At 27.9% G+C, this 20,820-nt stretch overlaps 5 protein-coding genes across 6 annotated transcripts; 2 read left to right on the top strand and 3 right to left on the bottom strand.

Annotated features, from left to right (window-relative positions):
* Nucleotides 1-98: 98 nt before the first annotated feature.
* LOC127067433 (uncharacterized) lies at nucleotides 99-2,029 on the bottom strand. Of its 2 annotated transcripts, XM_051002298.1 has the most exons (6): nucleotides 1,797-2,029; nucleotides 1,621-1,724; nucleotides 1,411-1,567; nucleotides 1,068-1,324; nucleotides 703-1,001; nucleotides 99-637 (listed from the first exon to the last, which is right to left on the bottom strand). In XM_051002298.1, the coding sequence occupies exons 1-6, from the start codon at nucleotides 1,952-1,954 to the stop codon at nucleotides 443-445; spliced, it is 1,170 nt and encodes a 389-aa protein (XP_050858255.1). In that variant the 5' UTR covers nucleotides 1,955-2,029; the 3' UTR covers nucleotides 99-442. The 2 variants fall into 2 exon arrangements, with proteins under 2 accessions (XP_050858255.1, XP_050858265.1); XM_051002308.1 differs by lacking the exon at nucleotides 703-1,001 and having other exon boundaries at nucleotides 495-637.
* Nucleotides 2,030-2,182: 153 nt separating this feature from the next.
* On the top strand, nucleotides 2,183-3,284 carry LOC127067457 (uncharacterized). Its single transcript, XM_051002383.1, has 3 exons — nucleotides 2,183-2,350; nucleotides 2,770-2,936; nucleotides 3,029-3,284. The coding sequence occupies exons 1-3, from the start codon at nucleotides 2,302-2,304 to the stop codon at nucleotides 3,092-3,094; spliced, it is 282 nt and encodes a 93-aa protein (XP_050858340.1). The 5' UTR covers nucleotides 2,183-2,301; the 3' UTR covers nucleotides 3,095-3,284.
* A 940-nt stretch (nucleotides 3,285-4,224) lies between these two features.
* Nucleotides 4,225-9,283, bottom strand: LOC127067381 (alpha-1,3-mannosyl-glycoprotein 4-beta-N-acetylglucosaminyltransferase B). The gene is made up of 9 exons (XM_051002223.1): nucleotides 8,028-9,283; nucleotides 7,909-7,955; nucleotides 7,288-7,598; nucleotides 7,044-7,174; nucleotides 6,833-6,940; nucleotides 6,548-6,741; nucleotides 6,353-6,489; nucleotides 6,158-6,273; nucleotides 4,225-6,059 (listed from the first exon to the last, which is right to left on the bottom strand). The coding sequence occupies exons 1-9, from the start codon at nucleotides 8,559-8,561 to the stop codon at nucleotides 6,030-6,032; spliced, it is 1,608 nt and encodes a 535-aa protein (XP_050858180.1). The 5' UTR covers nucleotides 8,562-9,283; the 3' UTR covers nucleotides 4,225-6,029.
* Nucleotides 9,284-10,462: 1,179 nt separating this feature from the next.
* LOC127067371 (organic cation transporter protein) lies at nucleotides 10,463-18,338 on the top strand. Its single transcript, XM_051002218.1, has 8 exons — nucleotides 10,463-11,329; nucleotides 15,406-15,589; nucleotides 16,098-16,356; nucleotides 16,433-16,731; nucleotides 16,805-16,917; nucleotides 17,118-17,332; nucleotides 17,405-17,753; nucleotides 17,817-18,338. Exons 1-8 carry the CDS (start codon nucleotides 10,974-10,976, stop codon nucleotides 17,995-17,997), a joined length of 1,956 nt encoding a protein of 651 aa, XP_050858175.1. The 5' UTR covers nucleotides 10,463-10,973; the 3' UTR covers nucleotides 17,998-18,338.
* LOC127067395 (succinate-semialdehyde dehydrogenase [NADP(+)] GabD) lies at nucleotides 18,235-20,739 on the bottom strand. Its single transcript, XM_051002231.1, has 2 exons — nucleotides 20,591-20,739; nucleotides 18,235-20,415 (listed from the first exon to the last, which is right to left on the bottom strand). The coding sequence occupies exon 2, from the start codon at nucleotides 20,407-20,409 to the stop codon at nucleotides 18,883-18,885; it is 1,527 nt and encodes a 508-aa protein (XP_050858188.1). The 5' UTR covers nucleotides 20,410-20,415; nucleotides 20,591-20,739; the 3' UTR covers nucleotides 18,235-18,882.
* Nucleotides 20,740-20,820: the final 81 nt, after the last annotated feature.

Below are 20,820 nucleotides of genomic sequence, written 5' to 3'. Positions count from 1 at the left end.
TATTCCTAAAAGTGAATGTAGTTAGTTTAGTTTATTAAAAGTCTTATAGTTAGTATATATTTATAATAATAATATTTTATACTATATAATTCCTTCTATTTTAATCAATGCATATAAACTTCGATACTCCTATAATACATTTAAATTTGTTCTTAATATTATGTATTATTGTTCTTAATATAAATTGTAGAATTGTTCTTAATATAATGACTGTACAGATAGTTTCTAATCATTTTTTAAATTTTCCATAGGACAAGAACACATTAAATTAAATATTTGTCATTAAATATTGTCTTTGAATTATATTGTATAATAATATTAAAGAAAAACATAGTTAATTAATTTTTTTTCATAAAATTAATAAGGATATGATATTATTAATAATATTTTCTCCTGAAATTTAATTTTCTCAAATTTCTTGAGTATCTGCACTTTCATTTGTTTATTTCTTATTGCTTTGATCATTCATTTCCAATCTTTCTGCTTGAGGAAGTGTCAAATTCTTTAACTTTTTAAGAATTTTGATTAATCGATTTTGTAAAATAATCTTTCGAGCAGCTTCAATAAAAGTATTTATTTTACAATAATATAAAGACCATTTTTTATTGGTATCTAATGTAATTGTAGTTTCAGGATACTGAAATAAAATAGAAAAAATAGTTCATGTATTTATCAGGAATAAAGCAATATGATAAAACATACTTTTAAAGCAGTTCTAAGTATTCTTTGTTTTATTTTTATAGATTTATCTCTATTAATTAATTCTTTAAACTGTGTTGTAATGATTGAACATTTATAATAAACCCAATTAAATTTCCGTTCCATCGTAATTATTTGCAGTTCTTTCATAGAAAGAAATTTGGCATCAAAACCAACTTTTGGTTTATGATGAAATATTGTTCGATTATTTTCTTTACGATAGATTTCTGATTTATATAAAAATAAATCTTGTAATTTTAATTTATGTTCAATCATTTCTGATAAGTAAATATTTAAGGGACCTGTCTGACAGAAAAAACATTTATTTTAATTCTTGAATTAATCAGTCATACAATAAATAGTATTACCTCTCAATTCATGTTCATCATGAAAGTTTTCATAGTATTTATCATATATTTGGTTTACTGCTTGCATCATATGAAATTTATATGACCATTCTAAAGATTTTTTTTTATACTGTGGATGTTCTTTACAAGTATCTGTTCTTAGTTTATATTTTAATGTAGGGAATGTTTTTTTTAATAAAATAGGTTTTCTCTTAGTTAATTTATTTATCTTAGTTTCTATATATTTTTTATGTCTATATATATCTTCATGTAGATTTCTAAATAAAGAAATAATATGAAGATATAATAATAATACTTAATATATTTGACATTTGAAAATGGCAGTGATATTGCCATAATGTACCTTTGCAATCTTGGTTTAGTATCTGCATAAAATGTTATTACCTGTGTTTTGCATAATTCAGGTATATATATTTGTAATTCAAAATTCAAAGTAATATACCTCAAAGGTCTATAAATCACCATAATTTCTGCAGGTTTGCAATCTGGTCTTATATTTCCTAAATACAAGATAAAATAAGAAAAAAATAAAAATAATAATATAAATTCTTACCTTCTAAAGGATAAATATCAATACAAGAATTTTTTATAAATGGTAAAACTACATAAGAAATTTTTTTATTTGGGATAGGATGTATTAATATAATATGATGTACCCTGTAAAAAATCAGAAGTATTTAATATCATTTACTATAATTTTTATAGTTTTTTTATAAGTAAGGCATTTACATGTATCCCAAAGGTATATTTCCAAAATTTACTTTTTTACGAAAAATAGACTTAAATGTAGAATTTACGAATATTTCTGTTGTTAGACTTTGTTCATTTGAACATTTAGTTTTTATGTCATTTATATTTGGGGATTCACATACAATATTTAAATTCATGTTGAAATACTTTTGTAATAAAATCAATAAAAATAATATTCAATAAACAATTGTATACAAATCGTATGATTACACTGTAAGCAATTCTTTTATTTCATTACTTAATTTAAAACTACTACTGTTTTCATGCTAAATTCAAACCATTAAATTTCAAATTCAACCGATAAAACAGTTACTTACCATTAAGACAGATGTTCCTTCTCTCAATGGAAGATTTGTACTCAATAGTTTCTTGTCTATAATTACTATAGTATTCATTTCTTCGTGATACAGTATTTCAAGTTTATTCGGGTAGATACGATAGCTTTCTCTTTAAAGAAATTATAAAAAATTTAACTTTACAAAAGATGTTTAAACACATAGTGCGATCTGTTATACAAAAGGCCCCTCGAATGAGTAAGAAAATAAATAATAATATACTTTATAACTAAACAATTCTTTAATACAAATTCTTACATAATAATATCACATTTATAAAACGTTAATTTATTTTTGTTTGTACATAATTTTCATTAGACGTTTTTCAAAATGAATATGTAAATTACATATTACCACATTCTAATAATAATTAAGTTGATCAAAGGTTAAATAATTGTATATATGTATATATATATGTATATATGCATATAGGCATATGTTAACTATATTTTTATTTTATCAGATTCAACATATTATGTTTATTTGTTTAATCTAGCAAGTATAAACATTTAATAAACCTATTAATAAAATCCATTAATGCTGTATAATTAATTTTATTATAAAAAGCATAAAAATGTTTTATAATTTATAATAAGTGATTTATTTCTTATTTGTAGGCAATCGTTCTTATTCAATTTATGGTCCTACAAATTATAAACCACGATCAATGGATGACCTACCAGTTCCACAGGGCTCATGGCAAAGAGATTATGATAAAAAGCAGACATCTTACAATATACAATTAGCTGCTTGCCTTGCTTTTACTGTAGTTACTTTAATTGTGGTATGTAGAACCTTTCATTTTTAATTGCTTATAATGTATGAAATATAAAAAGTAATTTATATACATATATATATGATATTCTTTTTTCATAGGCCAAAACATCAGGATTGGTTTATCTTAATTGGTATCCTCCTACTCCTAAGGAAAAAAAGGAATAATGTAAAAAATATTAATAATAGTTAATTGTAGAAAAATTAACATGCTATGAACATCAAATATTGTTGTTCTTTTCTATATATAATATTTAATTTGTAATAGAACTATTATTATATACAAGTTCAAAAATGTCTGTGTAAATTTATTGACATTTAATTTAAATAAAAAACCAATAATTTATATGATGAAAAATGTCAAATGTCATACTAGATCAATATTTAATTCATAATGAAATACCTCAATCTGTGTTGGAAAACAGTTTTACTTGTTCAATCAAGATTGTGCTTCTGCTTTTTTTACAAGGTAATATTTATTTGTTTTCAAGAATTGTTTTCTCCACAGGAATAAAATTGCTTTATATCTTAGAATTTTTTTTTACAATACTGCTGATATATCATGCTTTATAAAATAATTTAGTAAATTGAATTTTTATTTATAATGTTTGATACATTTGTAAAATATCTAAGTGGAATAATTGTTGAACATACAAAAGATTTTGGTAATTTTAATAGATATTATTATCTTTATTCCATTATTTCAAATAAAAAAGAAAATGATGTTACTAAAATTATTAGACATTATTGCTAAGTTGATCTTAGCATGAGGTAATTATTGCTTAGTTGATCTTGAATATTAAAAGAAAAATTTGCCTATAATAAATAATGGATTACAATCATGACCATGATCTCAATGAATCTGGTCTGTATGGGAAACATTAATGGTGTTTTAATAGCCATATATTTTTATTTATTTTAGATATCAGATCAATATTTTTTTATAAAATAATTTCAATTTATATAATAAAAAAGTGATATTTGTCATTATAAAAGAGAACAATTGCAAATGACACTATGTATGCCATATACATGCAAAACAATTGATATAAAACAGCTATATGATGTAAAAATAGCTTTAAAGAAATTTCTTGAAGAATTAAGTGCAAAAAATTATGTCATTTTAACACTACCGACTGGTCTATTAATCGGCTTTTTGTTCCCAACACTTATCGATCGGTTGTTATGGCAATCAATACTTCGTTATCTATTATTGAAGTACAAGTGTTTGATTGTACTATTGTAAGCTTTTATATTATTATATAATTTTTTAAATATTAGAAATCTTATGCAATGAATAAAAGAAACGATATTGAAGAATTTTATTTAGATTCAAATTGTTCTGACAGTTATTCAATAAATGATAGTGATGCTAGTGAGTTTTTACAGGATATATATAGCAGATTTGCCCATCAATTATTAACACAATAATCTTTTCCAATAAGACTTGTGCTTTCCTATATAAAAACCAGTATTATGATGTAGTAGAATACATATTTGGTAAAATGTTACAAATGCATGAAGTGTTAATCTATGTTATACGTAATAATAATTATAACAATAAGTAACATCAGAGCTATTTATCATTACTGCTTCTTGTCCTATTTTGCTCAAGTCCTGAATAGGGAAAGAACTGTATAAATATTATTATGAAACAGTTTTATAATATTACTGCAAAAACTGTATAATTATTATTATAAAAGTTTTAACAAAATACAAATAAAGTAAAATATTATTTCATTTAGATTTTTGTAAATGCTCTGCTCATAGAACTAATAATATAAAATGTATATTTACATTCATATGTTAATAAATTATACCATACAATAATTAATTATAATTGTTCCTGGACAAAAGTAGTATCAGTATTATAAAAACAGTATAATGATTAAAATATATCAACTATGCCTTGTATGATACAAATAGTAAAACTTTAGATAATTTCATATTAATAGACTTTTGTTAATTTCAGTATTTAATTAGTTCGTTTAAAAGTTAAAATGAATCACATTTTGCGTACAGATCACGCGCATAAACATATGTATATATGTTATATATACGCATGCACACGTCATGCATATATATATACACACACACACACACACACATGTACGTATATTTATGAAGAAAAAAGGAAAAAATTAGTGTTTTGTCTCCCTTTTTTCTTTGTAGTCATTTCCAAAATAATTTGGCTTATACATTTTTATAAGAAGTTGTATTCTACAAACGAGATTTTAAAGATTTCATGTATCAAAGATTCTTAGGATATAACATCAGTCAGATTCTTTCTTAATTTGTTATTCCTTCTTTTTATTAATCAAATCTTATAAATTTATAGTTTCGAAAGAAAATATAAATGCTTTATCAATATTTATTAATAGGAATTAATATCATTTTTAACTAAAATATTAATATCTCGTTTGTAATAAATGTGAATTATATTTGTTATCACAATACAGTATAAAGTATACTGTAGAATTACTGGTTTCATTATATATAATAACAGTATGTATGTATGTGTGTATATATATATATATATATATATATATATAATATGTATATAACACACACACCTACTATATTTTATATGTGTATATACAACATATTTGTAGAATAAATAAAATATATTAAATCATGAACTTAATAAAAATTTTTACGCATAATTACTACATACTGATCCAGCAGGTACATTTTCTAAAAAAATAAATACATCATTCACAAAAGATTTAAAATTATTCTAGTAACAATTCAAAAAAATTTATGCATATACTATATATAAGTAAGTAGAAATAAAGTTTAATACAGTACCATTTTGCACTGTAGATCACATTTCTTTGTATGTGTTTAATAAATATTTGCTTACTAATATGTAAAATTTTGAACAATAACAAAAATGTACTAAATTAACAATATTTGATATATAAACGTATAAACGAATCATAATACTTTTTCTTGAATTTATCAGTGATCTACTTGGCACATTACACTGTTGAAATAAATCAATGTAATTTTGCAACTATAAAAATTTTAATAACTAAAAAATAGCTCAAGCATTTTAGCCATGCAAATGATACCGAAAATAATGAAATTCTTCACCCAAGGGTCAGCTTGGTTGATCTTCTACTACATGAATCTGTTAAATAATATAAACATTTCTATCAATGAAATTCTCCTAGTAATTATTCTAGTAATTAAAAGTAAACAAATAAGAAATAGTAATAAAAGCTTTACCTCTGATAAAATAGCCCAATTTTCGCTTTCGCTATGCACAGTCAATCTGAGAACAGATATTTTTCCATATTTTTTGTCTACTGTTCCTTGAGCAATTCCAAGAGCATCAAATTTACCTATTTATTTATACATTTTTCATTAAAAATTCAGATTAAGAAATTTTATATCTTTGATATTAATCATATTGTTACTGACCTACAATAATATAACCATCTTCTGTTATATCATTATTATTTCTATCTACGGATCTAAACATTTCAGGTAACACTTCAACAGTTGTATTGTAAAATCTATCAGACGGATGTTCGGGATTTCCACTTCTAAATAAGTATCTAAAACGAAATATATGATCAGTAAATTGATAAAAAATAATTTTAGTAATATATTAACCTTTTTATAAAAATAGAATGTGTAAATGTAAATTTTAGGTGATCTCCTGGTTGCGGTAATAACCCCCAAAAGAATGATTCTCCTTTATACGCTTTTTTTAGTGTATATTGTTTGTAAGGTTTAATTTGAGTTTCCACCATTGCATCAGGATTTTCATGTGCATAGTATAAAGTAATTTTGCCGAATTGTTTATCCTGCGATTTAAATGTGATAATAATTAGAAAACATTTGGATCGCATATATAGAGAGATATACGTGTATACGTAGTTAAATTGGATAAGATACCTTAAGTTTTTGTACTTTCCCTTTCAATGAAGAATGTGTTCCTATATGTTGAAAAAGTGAAGGCTTATAATGTATCCAGAGTTCTGCTTTAGCCATCTTGCAATGTTTCTACAATATATCAAATGTAAGAGAAAATAATTACAATAAAAACAAAAACAAAAAAAAACAGAAGAAAATTAAGTTTATTATTTAGTACTAAAACTATACTTACACTGTCTTTATCAAGATTGCAAACTTTTGTTGAAATTAAATGATCTAATAGCCAATCTACAGGTTTATCATTATGAAACATTAGAAAAAATTGGATTAACCATGGCAGTTCCACACATTTAAATAATTTTCCTAAACCACAAGAAAATATGGAGAAGTCAATGATGTTATTATTTATATTGTTATCATGTTACTTTCTATTATGAAAAATATAATTAATTTAGATTAAAATAAATAAAACATACCTATAAATCCCAACTGACAAAAGTCCAATACAAACCAATTCTCTTTTGTGCTAACTTTTTGTAAAGCAAATGATTTCATAGTTGTTATAAAATTTTTTTTAGCTAAAATATCATCTTCTAGTTGTATATAAAACATTCCTTTTGTCTGAGCATATGACATGAGAAATGCAAAATCCAGATTTTGTTTTGATCTCCAAACCACACGTTGATGATCATCTCCTAAAGTATCTCGCAATTTAGATAACTGTGGATAATATGATGAAGATGGAGATATCACATCAATTACTCCAGTTTCATATTCATTTGGAAATCTAGAATGATTTAATAATAGACAACAAAAAGTATTTTAGTTATTAAGAAAGATTTTAATTTTACGATAATTTTTTTTAGATCGATCATTTTGTAGATTCATAATAAATGTCTGTTATATTTCCATGCAGCATTAGTAAATGTAATAACCTAAGTATCAAAATATATTTTGTATAAATGTAAGAAGCAATCTACCACTACAATAATCTAATGTAATCTATAATAAAGTTGCTATGAAATGGGAGATATACAGACATATCCAATACATGTTCATTCAAATTCAGGTAGATCATGTAAAAAATATAGACTTACTGTACTTCAATTTGCTTTGCAACATAAGTCACATAATCCAAATCTGTCTATAAGAAAAGAACGCATTAACTAAGTTAAGACAGAAATAGATTTAAGATAATTTAAATAAATATACTTACTTCAGCTACTAATACTACTATCAAGGTATCAAGTATTTCTGCTGGACTCATACGATCTATTAAATTTTTTAATGTAGCCATTAAATAGCTCTGCACTTCTCTTTTAACAGTTGGTATACCTAATACCATGCTTACTCCAGAACGTCCTTTGCTTTGTAAGAATGCAGGACGCAAACTATTCGGATCATTTAAAAAATGTGGAAGAAAATTGTATATAGATGGTAATTTTATATTTGTTATATTAGATGTACCATTATTGATTAGATATTGAAGATCAGGTAAAATATGATTGCTTTCTACTAATTGTAGTAATTGATGCGATAATATATTTATTTCTTCCTGGCTACTGATATACTTGGCATGTAAATGTTCAAGCTTTACTTGTAATTCAGCAATATTATTCTGCAGCATTGTTTCTTCATGTACATCCGACGAGGACAAAAGATTTAAAATGGCACATGGCACTAATACTATTGACAATATGATAATACATCGTCTTCGTACAGAACTCAGAGCTACTATATGAGACATCATTTTTACGTTAAACTACATGATGATTACACTCATAACCTTATATGTAGAAGAGTGTCTTTTGTATAGAAATAGCAAATGGTTGAATAGCTTTCATATTAATTTCACTCGCACTGATTTATATAACTGATACAAAATTCTATATATAATAGCTATAGATACATTTCCTCTTTTTATAACGCTACGTTTCTTTAACAGATATTCAAGATGTTTTTATCACGTTTTAAAAAGAAACAAGTAACTATCTTATCAGCACTTGCATGTTTAAACTAAACTTTTTTCTCTATTTTCTTCCTTTTTAAAATTAATGATCAAAAAATCGAAAGATCAATCTTTTATCTAAATCACGATTAGAGATTATCTGATTAAACTATTGTTATATTTGTGATAATTTTATTTCTGTGTCGATTGGTTATCAGCTTACAGATGATTTTTTCTATACTTATACATCAAGGCGCTTTTCATTCTGCATTTTGCATAGATTTGTATCTAGACCATCTGAAGGTAAAAATATGAGGTTAATCGATCGAACTTTCGTGGAAACTTTTAAAACATTTTCTTTTACGTTTTCATTTCTAATCAAGCGCGGATACATCTACATACATCCATTGGATGTCAACTATACACGGAGTTCTTCTCTCATAAGAACAGGAAGAACCTAGCTTTTATGTATGTACCGGAACTATACAATAAATTTGATAAAAAAGTAATGAATTTCCTTAAAGAGATCTACAAGGATTGGATGATCATGTTTTTACCACTAAAAACATTCCTAATTATGACATATCGATAGGATATATCGAACTACGATGAAAATAGGAAATAATCAAAGCATTGCGTATCCGGAATAACCACTCAAATCAGTGTATGGATATTTGAAAATACCGCCTTTTTTTTGCGGCAAATTCAATCCTTGGTTTTTTCTTTCTTTAACTTTCCACTTTGATCAAATAACTCTTACAAAGTTTACATAAACAAAATAAAGACATTTTCAATTTATTAAGCATATTATATTTATTCAAATATTTCATTTTTTAGATCGATGATACTAAATGTTTCTCCTTATAAATAAATATTTTCGGTAAGCCATTAGATGATGGGAGGAGAGGAATAAATGGTAATGATTATCAAAACAAATATAAAAATTATAATACGTTTTTTAGGAATCCTTCAAAAGGATGTTGAATGTTTAAGGAAGACGATATTTTACATTAAGCAACTGTATTATTATCGTAATGCAGTAAAGTATACCACATACCAAGGTGACGTAGTATATATATGCATAAGCGAATCGATCGTAATTCCGGTATATACGAATGGTTAGCCGATTAATCTAGATAGGAAAATGTTAAAGGTACGTTGTATAGATTACTATAGCAACTTATTTATTATATTAAAGCTATCTTGCTTTTTATTAGAGAATCGGCCAAAGGTATCGAGAGATCAAATTACTCTCTATCTACTTAATAAATTGTTACTTATAAAAGTTATTTGTCAATATCGTAAAATAACATGATTATAGAAATGTTCAGATCAACTTAGAATTTAAATAGAATCAATTCAAATTCACTAGAATGCTTTATATTTACAATTTATTTGATACATACCTCGACATTCAAATGAGGGAATAAATATTTATTGTAATTTTTAGATATTTATTGTCACTTTTGGATTTATCAGATTATATTGAAGATAAAATGATGAACCTAGTATGAAAAAAACAATATGAAAATCAACGACAAGGACAATCACCGCAAATTGCATTGCGTTCAATGTCGTTTAGTGAATATTGAATTCTATTTTTTGCCAAGTAGTGAGAGCAAAAGCATGAGGGGGAGAGAGAAAAAGAGAGAGAGAGAGAAAGAGTGGGGAAGGATAAACTCCCGGTCGATAGCTATATAGGCAGCCTAAGGAGCAAACGTTTCAGTGATGATGTCTCTTCTGTCAGGATTTACCCGTTTTTGATGACAACACGGGATAGCCTGACTCGGTTGCGACGTAATCCCTTTTTCAAATGTCCGATTGTCACATGAACGTGCTTGTAGTTAAAATTTTCATATAGACGTCCTAATTTACGATCTATTTATTAAAAGATTATATGATAAATTCCTGATACAAATCATTATAACGTTAAAAATCTTAAGATTTGAGATAAATTGTTGATAGTGGTTATTAAATGATAAGAATTGTTGGCTCTCTCTCTCTTAATTTGTGATTACGAGTACATTCAAGTGACATAGATAATAATACAAGAAAATTATCTTATAATAACGGAAGATAAAGTGATTTCGTTGAAGTGTCAAGAGTGTTCTTTTTATTTTAATGGATTTAGTTTAATGATATACTTGAGAGTTACGATAAATCTTTAATTTTTTAAAGACACTGATTTATCGAGAGAAGCTTCATTTTACGAATATGTCGCCCCAGCAAGAAAAACTTGCTACATCAACTGACTTAGATTTAACGGATCATGCCTGTGATACTTTATCTCGAACTTCAAATTCTACTGATAAACACGCGAATCGTAAGAACTCTTCGAAGGATCTTAAAAATCAACTTGCTAATGGAAAGGATGCAAAGGATATGGATTTCGATGATCTTCTGCCTTACGTCGGAGAGTTTGGATTGTATCAGAAGATTCTCTTCGTTATGATGATACCTTTTGCCTCATTCGTCGCTTGGGTATATTTCTCTCAAATTTTTCTTACTCTAGTACCGGAAGGACATTGGTGCTGGGTACCAGAATTAGAAAATCTTACCGCCGAAGAAAGGTGAACACCACTAATATAAATTTATTCTTTTTTCACATCATAAAATAAATCATTTTGGAGAAACAATATTGATCTCGTTTCTCGAAGCGTTATTCCGTATCTAATAAATAATAAAGTCGGACATTTTAGAAAGCTACTAAGGATACATGGATCATTACGACAAAGCGCGAACAAATCTTTGAAATCGTGCCAGAAGTCCATGCTTCTACGTGCTGTTGCACCGGCAAATTGCGCCATCGGTCATTATCGATAGTTCGCGTGAAGCATATATTTCTGTGATATCTTTCTTGACATTTTGGTTTCTCTCATAATTCTATAAGAAACATTCAAAAAAAACATCACATTTAATATCGTTTAAAAATATATTTCTTCTTTTTCCTCTTTTTTTCCGACAAGCACTTTTAATCGTTGACGATCGTTATTTATCTGATGATAGGCACAAACATAATTAATCTAAATATAATAAAAACGAAAGTATGAACATAAAATGACAAAAATCTTTGTTTGGATTTATTATTATGGATAATGAATATTAAGTGATAAAATAAACATGAAATTCTTTATCGTTTCCAATAATAATTGAGATGAAATTATTTCTTGGAAATTTTTATTCACAATTTTTAAATACTTCAGAGAGAGAGAGAGAGAGAGAGAGAGAGAATAAGAAAGATAGAGATCAAGAATCTCGAACGGAAAGGCTAAATAATGAAAGATATTGATGAGAGATTTTCGCGGAAAGCAACAATAGATCGAATGTGAATAATTTCCCACGATTAACAAGATAGGGATAAACTGAATTAATTGTTCTAACATGATCAATATATACTTTACCTATACAAAAAAAAAAAATTAAAAAGAAAATAGAGAGAGAAAGAGAGAGAAAGAGTTTGTCCTCGTCTTTGTTGTCAAGGGCTAACGGTAAACTAAAAATAAATTTCCAATGTGGTTTTATTATATATGCATCTCACTAAAAAATTCTAATAAAATATTAAAAATGAAAAATGCATCATTTGACGTATGTACTAAACGTAATGCAACAATGGGATCGTTTATTTAACTCGAATATCTTTTCCGATATCTCTTTTACCTATGATACATACGCTATACGTGCAAATATGTGCATGCATAACGTTGATTATAAACTGATAAAATCGATAAGGTTACGGTACAAGGCGTATCACAGAATGCGTTGAGATGTATAGTATATATTTTATTAAAGAGTATCTTCTCTCGATATTCTCTCGATAAATATATCGCGGTGTATCAATTTATTGCGTCGTTAACAAAATAAGAACTAGATCTATCGTTATCACAATATTTAAAAAGATAAAAAGATCTTGATTTTATCGTTTAAGTATTAGTGCAATGATAATTGGAGCATAATCGAAAATATAATTATAATTGATTTATGAGTAATGTTACATCGATCGATCGATCTAAGATTTTCTGTTTTATTATTTTTGTCATTAAGATATTCATTTCCTCATCAACGGGATAAAAAGGTGAATTCCATTCAAGAATCAAGTGGCCGTCTGGATAGATAATTGTTGTATTTGACGTCAAACTTTGCCGTGTTCTATTTCGATGAAACTCATGGAAAAAATATTATTTATACATTGATTTATTATGATTGTTTCATTCGCGTGTAACTTTAATGAGCATAATATTTCTTTTTTAAATCTAACAAAAGTATGTATGCGAAAAAAATCTATCGACGAGTCAATAAATATATCAGAATGATCAACTGATCGTGAGTGTATCGATCGATCTATCGATGGAAAAAAAAAGAAAAAAAAGAGAAGAAAAAAAAAGAAAATTGACTAGACTTAATCTCTTGTATTTTTCGTTTTCTACTAATCACTTTCAATAATAATGAATCAGCTAGACGTTCTTTGACACTTAATCGTCTAAACATTAAACATAGAAACTTTTTCTATCGTCGATTCATATTTAATCATACTTGGTCAAAGGATTAGCATCCAATTAAGTAACCACTCCGTATAACAACATATACAGGCTTTCGTTCTTCCGTCTTTGCTCAATAACTTCTTTTCAATCTCTATCGATAAATCACTTGATAACGAGTTTGCCATACTTTTCCTTTATTTAAAACGTCTTTGTATCTGTTTTTCTATTTCAAAGTATTAAATCCAAAGGTCGTAGTCATGCACAATGACGTAAAAGTAATAAACAAATAGTGTGACGCAATATAGCAATAAGTTTCGAGAATTATGAAACACAACTTCCTATTGTTTTACTCGTGTTAATTATTAAATGATTTCCAAGAGAATAATTGAAAAACATTCGAACTTGATAATTATCTATAATAAATCTATGCAGAGAGATTTTTTATTTTCAGAACAAACATGTAACCTGATATGGTTCTTGAAAAATCTTTTTCTATCTATCTCTCTTCGTTTTCTTCTTCTTCTTTTTTTTTTATATATCGACATTCTTTTGAACTTTTTACACCCCGACGAACATCCATTACTACGCCGGTGGAAACGGGAAAGTATCTATTAAAGGTACGACACCTGCGCGTTCGACCATAGAAAGTGTCGAAACACATTGTCGAGGCCTTCACTGGCTATAATTCCATTGACCTCGCTTTAACTCCATGTTAACTAACAAGTTGGATGCAAGTTTTCCACAAAATTTTTTATTTTACAATACGAATAACTTGTTCATTAGATAATAACGTTTATTTGCACTTGCAATCTACTTCTTTATTTTTATTATCTTACAATATATATAAGTATGTGCATGTACCTATGTATGTACGTATATACCGGATGTGTTATCGCGAAATTTTTTTAATAAAATAAAATATCCTTTTTTAATAATCTTTAATTAGTTTGTTTTCTTGTATACGTTAATTTTCACAATGATATCGAGTATAAATATAACATAATATGATTTTTAATGCGAGAATCGCGGTCGCAGCAGAACGATTCGCAGGAATGTAATGATCTTGTGTAACATTTGTTGCGCAAATCGAGCGATCGATCCATCGATCTTTTGCCTCATAGTATTGAACAATTTTCAAAAAACGAGTTAAGAAAATTTGCAAGCACATGTAAAAAGAATTGGTAAACCACGGTGTACGTACATAATATATTTATACGTATTTACAAACGTAAAAACAAAAACGAATGAATTATGCAACGAACTGGAAATTTCTGACGAATCTGTTGATTGAAAAGAATACAGTCACAATGACGTAGTGACAAATACATTGTTTCAAGAAATCTTGTAATTTTCCATTCTTTTAATAAGAGATTATATCTTTATGTTTTCACAAAAATTCTCATATCATATCACATATTAGAGTGTACGGGAAAATAACAAGTCAGATTCCCCGTTCTTATATGGATATGCACGCAACAATGATATACAATGATGATATCCAATAATGAAACGATACACGAAACAAGTGAATATGTACTTTTAAACGATCGAACGATCTGTTAATCTCCATTCAATTATTTATTCTCTTTCTGATGTTATTTTCATTCTGTTCGAATAAATTCATTAGATCCTAAATCTTAATTACGAATTCCTTTATGTCTACACACATATAGGATAGAAAACGGTAATGATCCTATTAAAATTTATCGAAAACAATCTATATTTTTTTAAATCGTTGAGTTTACGTGTAATATAACATGTTTTTTTATAAATATATGTATATCGAGTTTCTAATCTATAGGATATTTACAGATTTTTAATGAATTCAACAAAAGTGAACAAATATTTGATTATCTTCAAACAAAAGAAAAAAAAAGGCGTACTTCCTATATAACATCATAGTCTGAGAATACTTTTGATATATAAAAAGATAGTACAAATTGCAAAATATCCTTGTATAATATGGTATAAAAATTGCACAAACAATTGCAAAACAATATACTTGGTAAAACATACTTTTACCAAGTATTCCACAAAGCAAAGAAGATACATAGAAAATAGTATAATGCCCTGATTGGTTCGATGAATAATATACGAATTATAGGAAGTTTGCTTCTATATCATATTATATGACCTCATTAAGACAGAAATTTATTTGATACTTTCAGAATCGCAATAGCAATACCATTTGAAGGCGAAGGCTATTCAAAATGTATCATGTACGATACCAATTACACTGAGATCCTGTCGAACGGAATAAAAGTCAGCAATTCAACGTGGTCAACAAAGAAGTGTCAGCATGGTTGGGAATTTAACTACACGGACATTCCCTATTCAACTATAGCAACCGAGGTTAGATATTTCAAAGATATTAACTAGAAGATTGATGTCGATCGACGTAAGCAATCTTTTTCCTTTTTTTTTTTTTACCCTTCGGCATATGCGGAACATTTAGAAAGCTGCCATGACCATCCATGGAATGTAATTAACATAATCAAGGGCGCTTTTGACATCATAGATATCTCAATGACCATGTAGAACTCCTTCGAGAGATTGAAAGAATTAAAAAGTATACAAGGATATTAAAGTAGACAGATACTTGACCTATTAAAAAGTGATTATTTGCTAAAAAAATTTTTTTGATTTACAAATAGTCAATGTTTTTTTGATATAAATCATCTCTTTAAACTCTGCAATTTTACAAATTTTTTTCGTCACATATTACATCGTTCATTCTCTATTCTGTAAATTATATTGAATGTAATATAATTAGGTACATATATACACTGCATATTTTCAGTATAATTTATAATATAAGAATATTTATTGTTTTTCATTTTTAATATATCTTTTATTATAGCTAGAATGGGTTTGTGACGACAGTGCTTTACCAAATACAGCCCAGAGCATTTTCTTCGTTGGCGCCATTTTTGGTGGATTGATATTTGGATGGATCGCCGATCGATTTGGACGAGTACCAGCGTTAGTTGGAGCAAATATTACTGGCTTTTTATCAGGCATTGCCACGGTTTTTGCCGGAAATTTCTGGGAATTCTCCGTGTGTCGTTTCTTCTTTGGTTTTGCTTTCGACAATTGTTTTACAATGATGTATATATTAGGTAAGTAATTACAATCGTTTAGAAAAAAAATCCTAATTATTTTTATCTTACACCTAATCTTTTTTTTATACTATAGTCTTGGAATATGTTGGACCAAAATGGCGTACCTTCGTTGCTAACATGTCGATAGCGATTTTCTTTACTTTTGCATCTTGCATCTTACCTTGGATCGCTTATTTCTTGGCCAACTGGAGACTAACATGCTTGGCAACGTCTGTTCCCCTAATTTTAGCTGTAATATCACCATGGTTAATACCGGAAAGTGCAAGGTGGTTGGTCAGTCAAGGAAAAATAGATAAAGCCATAGGGATCTTGAGAAAATTCGAACGGATTAATGGTACCAAGGTTCCTGATGAAATTTACAAACAATTCCAAGTATGATTTTTATTTTATTTTAAAATTCATATCGAAAGATCTGAATGTGTTCTTATGTATTCGCCATTTGTAGGAAACCTGTGCTAAAATACGTAAAGAAGAGGAAGCCGACAAATCTTATTCCGTGTTGGATCTATTTAAAAGTCCACGGCTACGTAAAATTACAATCTTGTTCATTGTGATTTGGTAAGATCATCAAAAAGACCTAGAATTCATTTTAAATGGTTAAATTTCGATTCCCAAAGCGAATAATTTGAAATAATTCGAGCAATAACTTCGAATTCTCATATGTATCTTTTAACAATCTTTGGATAATTACAGAATTCTACTTCGCTCGGCGAATTATATGTAGAATGACGTTATATTTGTCGAATCTTTGATCGAAGGATGGCGATCTCTCTGGTCTTCGATGGTCATGTGAGGAACGTCGACAATCTTGGTCTAAACGTTTTCATCACGTTCACCGTTGCTGCAGCAACCGAATTACCAGCTGATACTTTCTTGACACTGGTCCTTGATAGATGGGGTAGAAGATGGTTAGCCTGTGGTTCGATGGTAATATCTGGAATCTTCAGTATCTGGGCTTGCGCTATTTCAAACAGTGAGTTATATTTTTATGACTTTCATTTATATATTTTTTCAACTATCAATTCGTTTTTTTCTTTTCTTTCAGATATTTACTCCGCTACTCTCGCTATATGTGGAAGATTTTGGGTAAACATCTCCTACAATATAGGTTTGCAATATGCAGCTGAAGTTTTGCCAACTGTAGTACGTGCTCAAGGAGTCGCTCTAATTCACATAATGGGATACGTCGCTAGCATCTTGGCACCCTTTGTAGTTTATTTGAATATCATTTCTTCGATCCTTCCGTTATTACTCTTAGGTATCTTTGGAATTATAGGAGGTCTTTTAACTCTCTTCCTCCCAGAAACATTAGACAAAGATCTGCCACAGAGTTTAGAGGATGGTGAGAATTTTGGTTTGAACCAAAAAATGTGGGACGTACCTTGCTTCTCGAAGTAAGTATTCAGCGAATGTTGATAGTATATTTTTTTATTAATTTTTCTTTCTTTTTATTCTAGAAAATTGGAAGACAAGGAACCCCCGGCGCCTGAAATATTCCGATCATTTGGCAGATCTAGCGCGAGAATTTCGATGAGAGCATCTCTTCGTGGCGAAGTGATGCGAAGTAATCTAATTCATAGATCTAGCATGAAATCACAAAAAAGTACAAGTCCAACAGTGGAAATGGCAAAGTTATAGCGTACAAAGTCAATGTCTTTCGTTTAACTCTCAAAATTGTGATACCGAAAATTATTGAAGTCATTTTAAAGCTTCGATAATATTGGCCAAAAAAACGCAAGTAATACGAAATGACATTTGTGAAAAATTGACAAGTATAAACGTAAGAGTTTTAGACAAAAAAAATATCCATCGAGAACTAAAAAAATTTGATAAATAAATGTATTATAAGTATATACTTCATATATACTATATATATGTATATATATATATATATTTATTTATTCATTTATATTCACACATCATGAAGTCATTACATCATCATTCATTTATTATTAATAAAATTTATTGTTCTTAATTTATTATTCAAGTATTTAGTACATAATCAGTACGTAAAAAATATTTAAAAATATTTCATTAAATAACAAGCAGTACGTATATACACTATCAATCGAAATTAAATCGTACTGCAGGATATTATCACAATATTCATTTCATTATAAAAAAGGAATACTCATTAGGTGTATTATGCTAAATAAATCACAAGATTGTTATAATATCATTATACAATCATTAGTATTTGAATAACTCTATCATTAGTATTTGAATACATATCAGTACTCTTAAATAAAAATCAAGAAATTAATATAACTCGTCATTCAATTTACTGTTGATATAAAAAAAATATTATAATATACAATAATGTAATAGTATCTAAACCAACTAATTATTTGTACATTACTTATTACTCTCATTATAAGAATATACTACATATAAGCTAATAGTAACTATTTGTGTATATTTTTATGGAAGCCCTCAGGATATATTTAAAATTTTACTTCTAAAGTAAACTTACTCTATTTTCATAGTATTGATTATATCTGCTTAATGTTAACTATTTAGTAGTTAATACCTTAAATTTCCTAGACATACATATTTAATATCAATAAAATCATCAATGCCATGACTAGATCCTTCCCTTCCTAATCCTGATTCCTTTATACCTCCAAATGCAGCTTCTGTGGACGAAATTAATCCTTCATTTACACCCACCATACCGACTTCCATCTTCCTTGCTACTCTAAACACTTGTGATATATCTTGTGAATAAAAATATCCAGCTAATCCCACAGGAGTATCATTAGCTTCTTTCAAAACATCTTCCTCATTATGGAATTTATTAATAACAGCCACAGGACCAAATATTTCTTTATTATATATTTTCATATCTTTAGTAATATCTGTAAGCAATGTAGGAGCATAAAATAAAGGACCCAACTCAGGTAATGGTTTCCCACCACAATGTACTTTAGCTCCCTTACAGATTGCATCTTGAACTAGGTCATCTACCATTTGGAGTTGACTATCCTTAACAAGAGGTCCATGAGTAATACCTTCTTTACTACCATCACCCATCTTAATCTCACTATTAATTTTAACCAAATATTTTTCAATAAACTTATCAAATATTTCTGCTTGTACAAAAAATCTGTTGGCAGAAACACAAGTCTGACCTGTGTTACGGAACTTGCTAGCCATTGCTCCTGTTACAGCTGCATCCAGATCAGCAGAATTGAAAACAATATATGGTGCATTACCTCCAAGTTCAAGACTAAGACGCTTCATGGTTCCTGCACACTGTTGATATAAAATTTTTCCAATGTTTGTAGACCCAGTAAATGAAAGAACTCTTATTGCAGGATTATCACAAAGTTCCTTGCCAACTGCAGCAGAATTTTTTATACTTGTTGTAATTACATTAAAAGTACCAGCAGGAAAACCTGCTTTTTCTGCAAGATCAGCTAGTGCTAGTGCAGTGAGTGGTGTATCCTCAGACGGTTTAACGACGCAAGTACATCCAGCCGCAAGAGCGGCACCTGCTTTTCGGGTAATCATTGCATGAGGAAAATTCCATGGTGTAATTAAAGCAGATACTCCAACTGGTTGTTTTAATAAAAGTAATTCTCTATTAAGTATTGGAGCTTGAAGAACTTCTCCATTAACACGTCTTGCTTCTTCAGAAAACCATTCAATAAAAGAATTTCCATATTTAATTTCTCCTCTAGATTCTGCCAATGATTTACCATTTTCTTTAGTCAAAATTTGAGCTAAATCTTCTGAATGTTTAACCATAAGATTATACCAGTTCCTTAATAAATCACTTCTCTCTTTTGCTGTTGTAAGTTTGAATGTTTCAAATGCCTTAGATGCTGCATTAATAGCTGCTCTAGTGTCTTCTGAATTCATATCAGGAACATTTTTAATGACAGATTTATTAACCGGATTTAAAACAGGAAATGTCTGACAACTGTTTGCTCCTAACCACTTGCCATCAATATAAGCCAGATCTCTTAATAAATGTAATCCACGGCTGGCAATGGTTACATGCAACTTTATCCCTTCTTTTAATGACTGCATAGTAATAACAGCCATTTTAACCTGTTAAAAATATAAAAACTTTTATATATATAATAAAAAAATACTTGCAAAAGCAATATCAACATATTTTAAGAAACAATTATTCTAGATTATTTATAAACTTGCATATAATAAATGACATGAAATCTATATAGTTATAGTACTGTAGTTACATAGTATTATCAATATCACTTACTTGTAAGTCAAATAAACAACTATTTAACAATTTTTTATATTTGAATCTTTATATTTGACTAATAATATGTCGATAGCGTGATCTTTTATAAGTGATTGTTTCTACGCAGTAGAAGGACTACGTCAACGTTTAAGTGTCCTATATCAATTGTGAATATTAACGTGATAAATTGAGCTTATATAATATAACGTGGTTCTTTTTGAGTGCTTTGACATTAATCCCCATTCATC

This window comes from Vespula vulgaris, chromosome 1, assembly GCF_905475345.1.
Source record: "Vespula vulgaris chromosome 1, iyVesVulg1.1, whole genome shotgun sequence".
In the NCBI taxonomy this organism is placed as follows: Eukaryota; Metazoa; Arthropoda; class Insecta; order Hymenoptera; family Vespidae; genus Vespula; species Vespula vulgaris.
This window is presented reverse-complemented; position numbering and strand designations above follow the sequence as displayed.

Bases quoted from the DNA above. Each gene is read 5' to 3' on its own strand.
- LOC127067433 (XM_051002298.1), bottom strand. From the start codon at position 1,954: ATGAATTTAAATATTGTATGTGAATCCCCAAATATAAATGACATAAAA. The intron at 1,725-1,796 runs GTAAATGCCTTA...GATTTTTTACAG, and splicing joins AATATACCTTTGGGATACAT to GGTACATCATATTATATTAA. The intron at 1,325-1,410 runs GTACATTATGGC...TTCTTTATTTAG, and splicing joins ACTAAACCAAGATTGCAAAG to AAATCTACATGAAGATATAT.
- LOC127067457 (XM_051002383.1), top strand. From the start codon at position 2,302: ATGTTTAAACACATAGTGCGATCTGTTATACAAAAGGCCCCTCGAATG. The intron at 2,351-2,769 runs GTAAGAAAATAA...TCTTATTTGTAG, and splicing joins ACAAAAGGCCCCTCGAATGA to GCAATCGTTCTTATTCAATT. The intron at 2,937-3,028 runs GTATGTAGAACC...CTTTTTTCATAG, and splicing joins CTGTAGTTACTTTAATTGTG to GCCAAAACATCAGGATTGGT.
- LOC127067381 (XM_051002223.1), bottom strand. From the start codon at position 8,561: ATGATGTCTCATATAGTAGCTCTGAGTTCTGTACGAAGACGATGTATT. The intron at 6,941-7,043 runs GTAAGTATAGTT...GATATATTGTAG, and splicing joins GCAATCTTGATAAAGACAGT to AAACATTGCAAGATGGCTAA. The intron at 6,742-6,832 runs GTATCTTATCCA...TTTAAATCGCAG, and splicing joins GGAAAGTACAAAAACTTAAG to GATAAACAATTCGGCAAAAT.
- LOC127067371 (XM_051002218.1), top strand. From the start codon at position 10,974: ATGTCGCCCCAGCAAGAAAAACTTGCTACATCAACTGACTTAGATTTA. The intron at 11,330-15,405 runs GTGAACACCACT...TGATACTTTCAG, and splicing joins AATCTTACCGCCGAAGAAAG to AATCGCAATAGCAATACCAT. The intron at 17,333-17,404 runs GTGAGTTATATT...CTTTTCTTTCAG, and splicing joins GGCTTGCGCTATTTCAAACA to ATATTTACTCCGCTACTCTC.
- LOC127067395 (XM_051002231.1), bottom strand. From the start codon at position 20,409: ATGGCTGTTATTACTATGCAGTCATTAAAAGAAGGGATAAAGTTGCAT.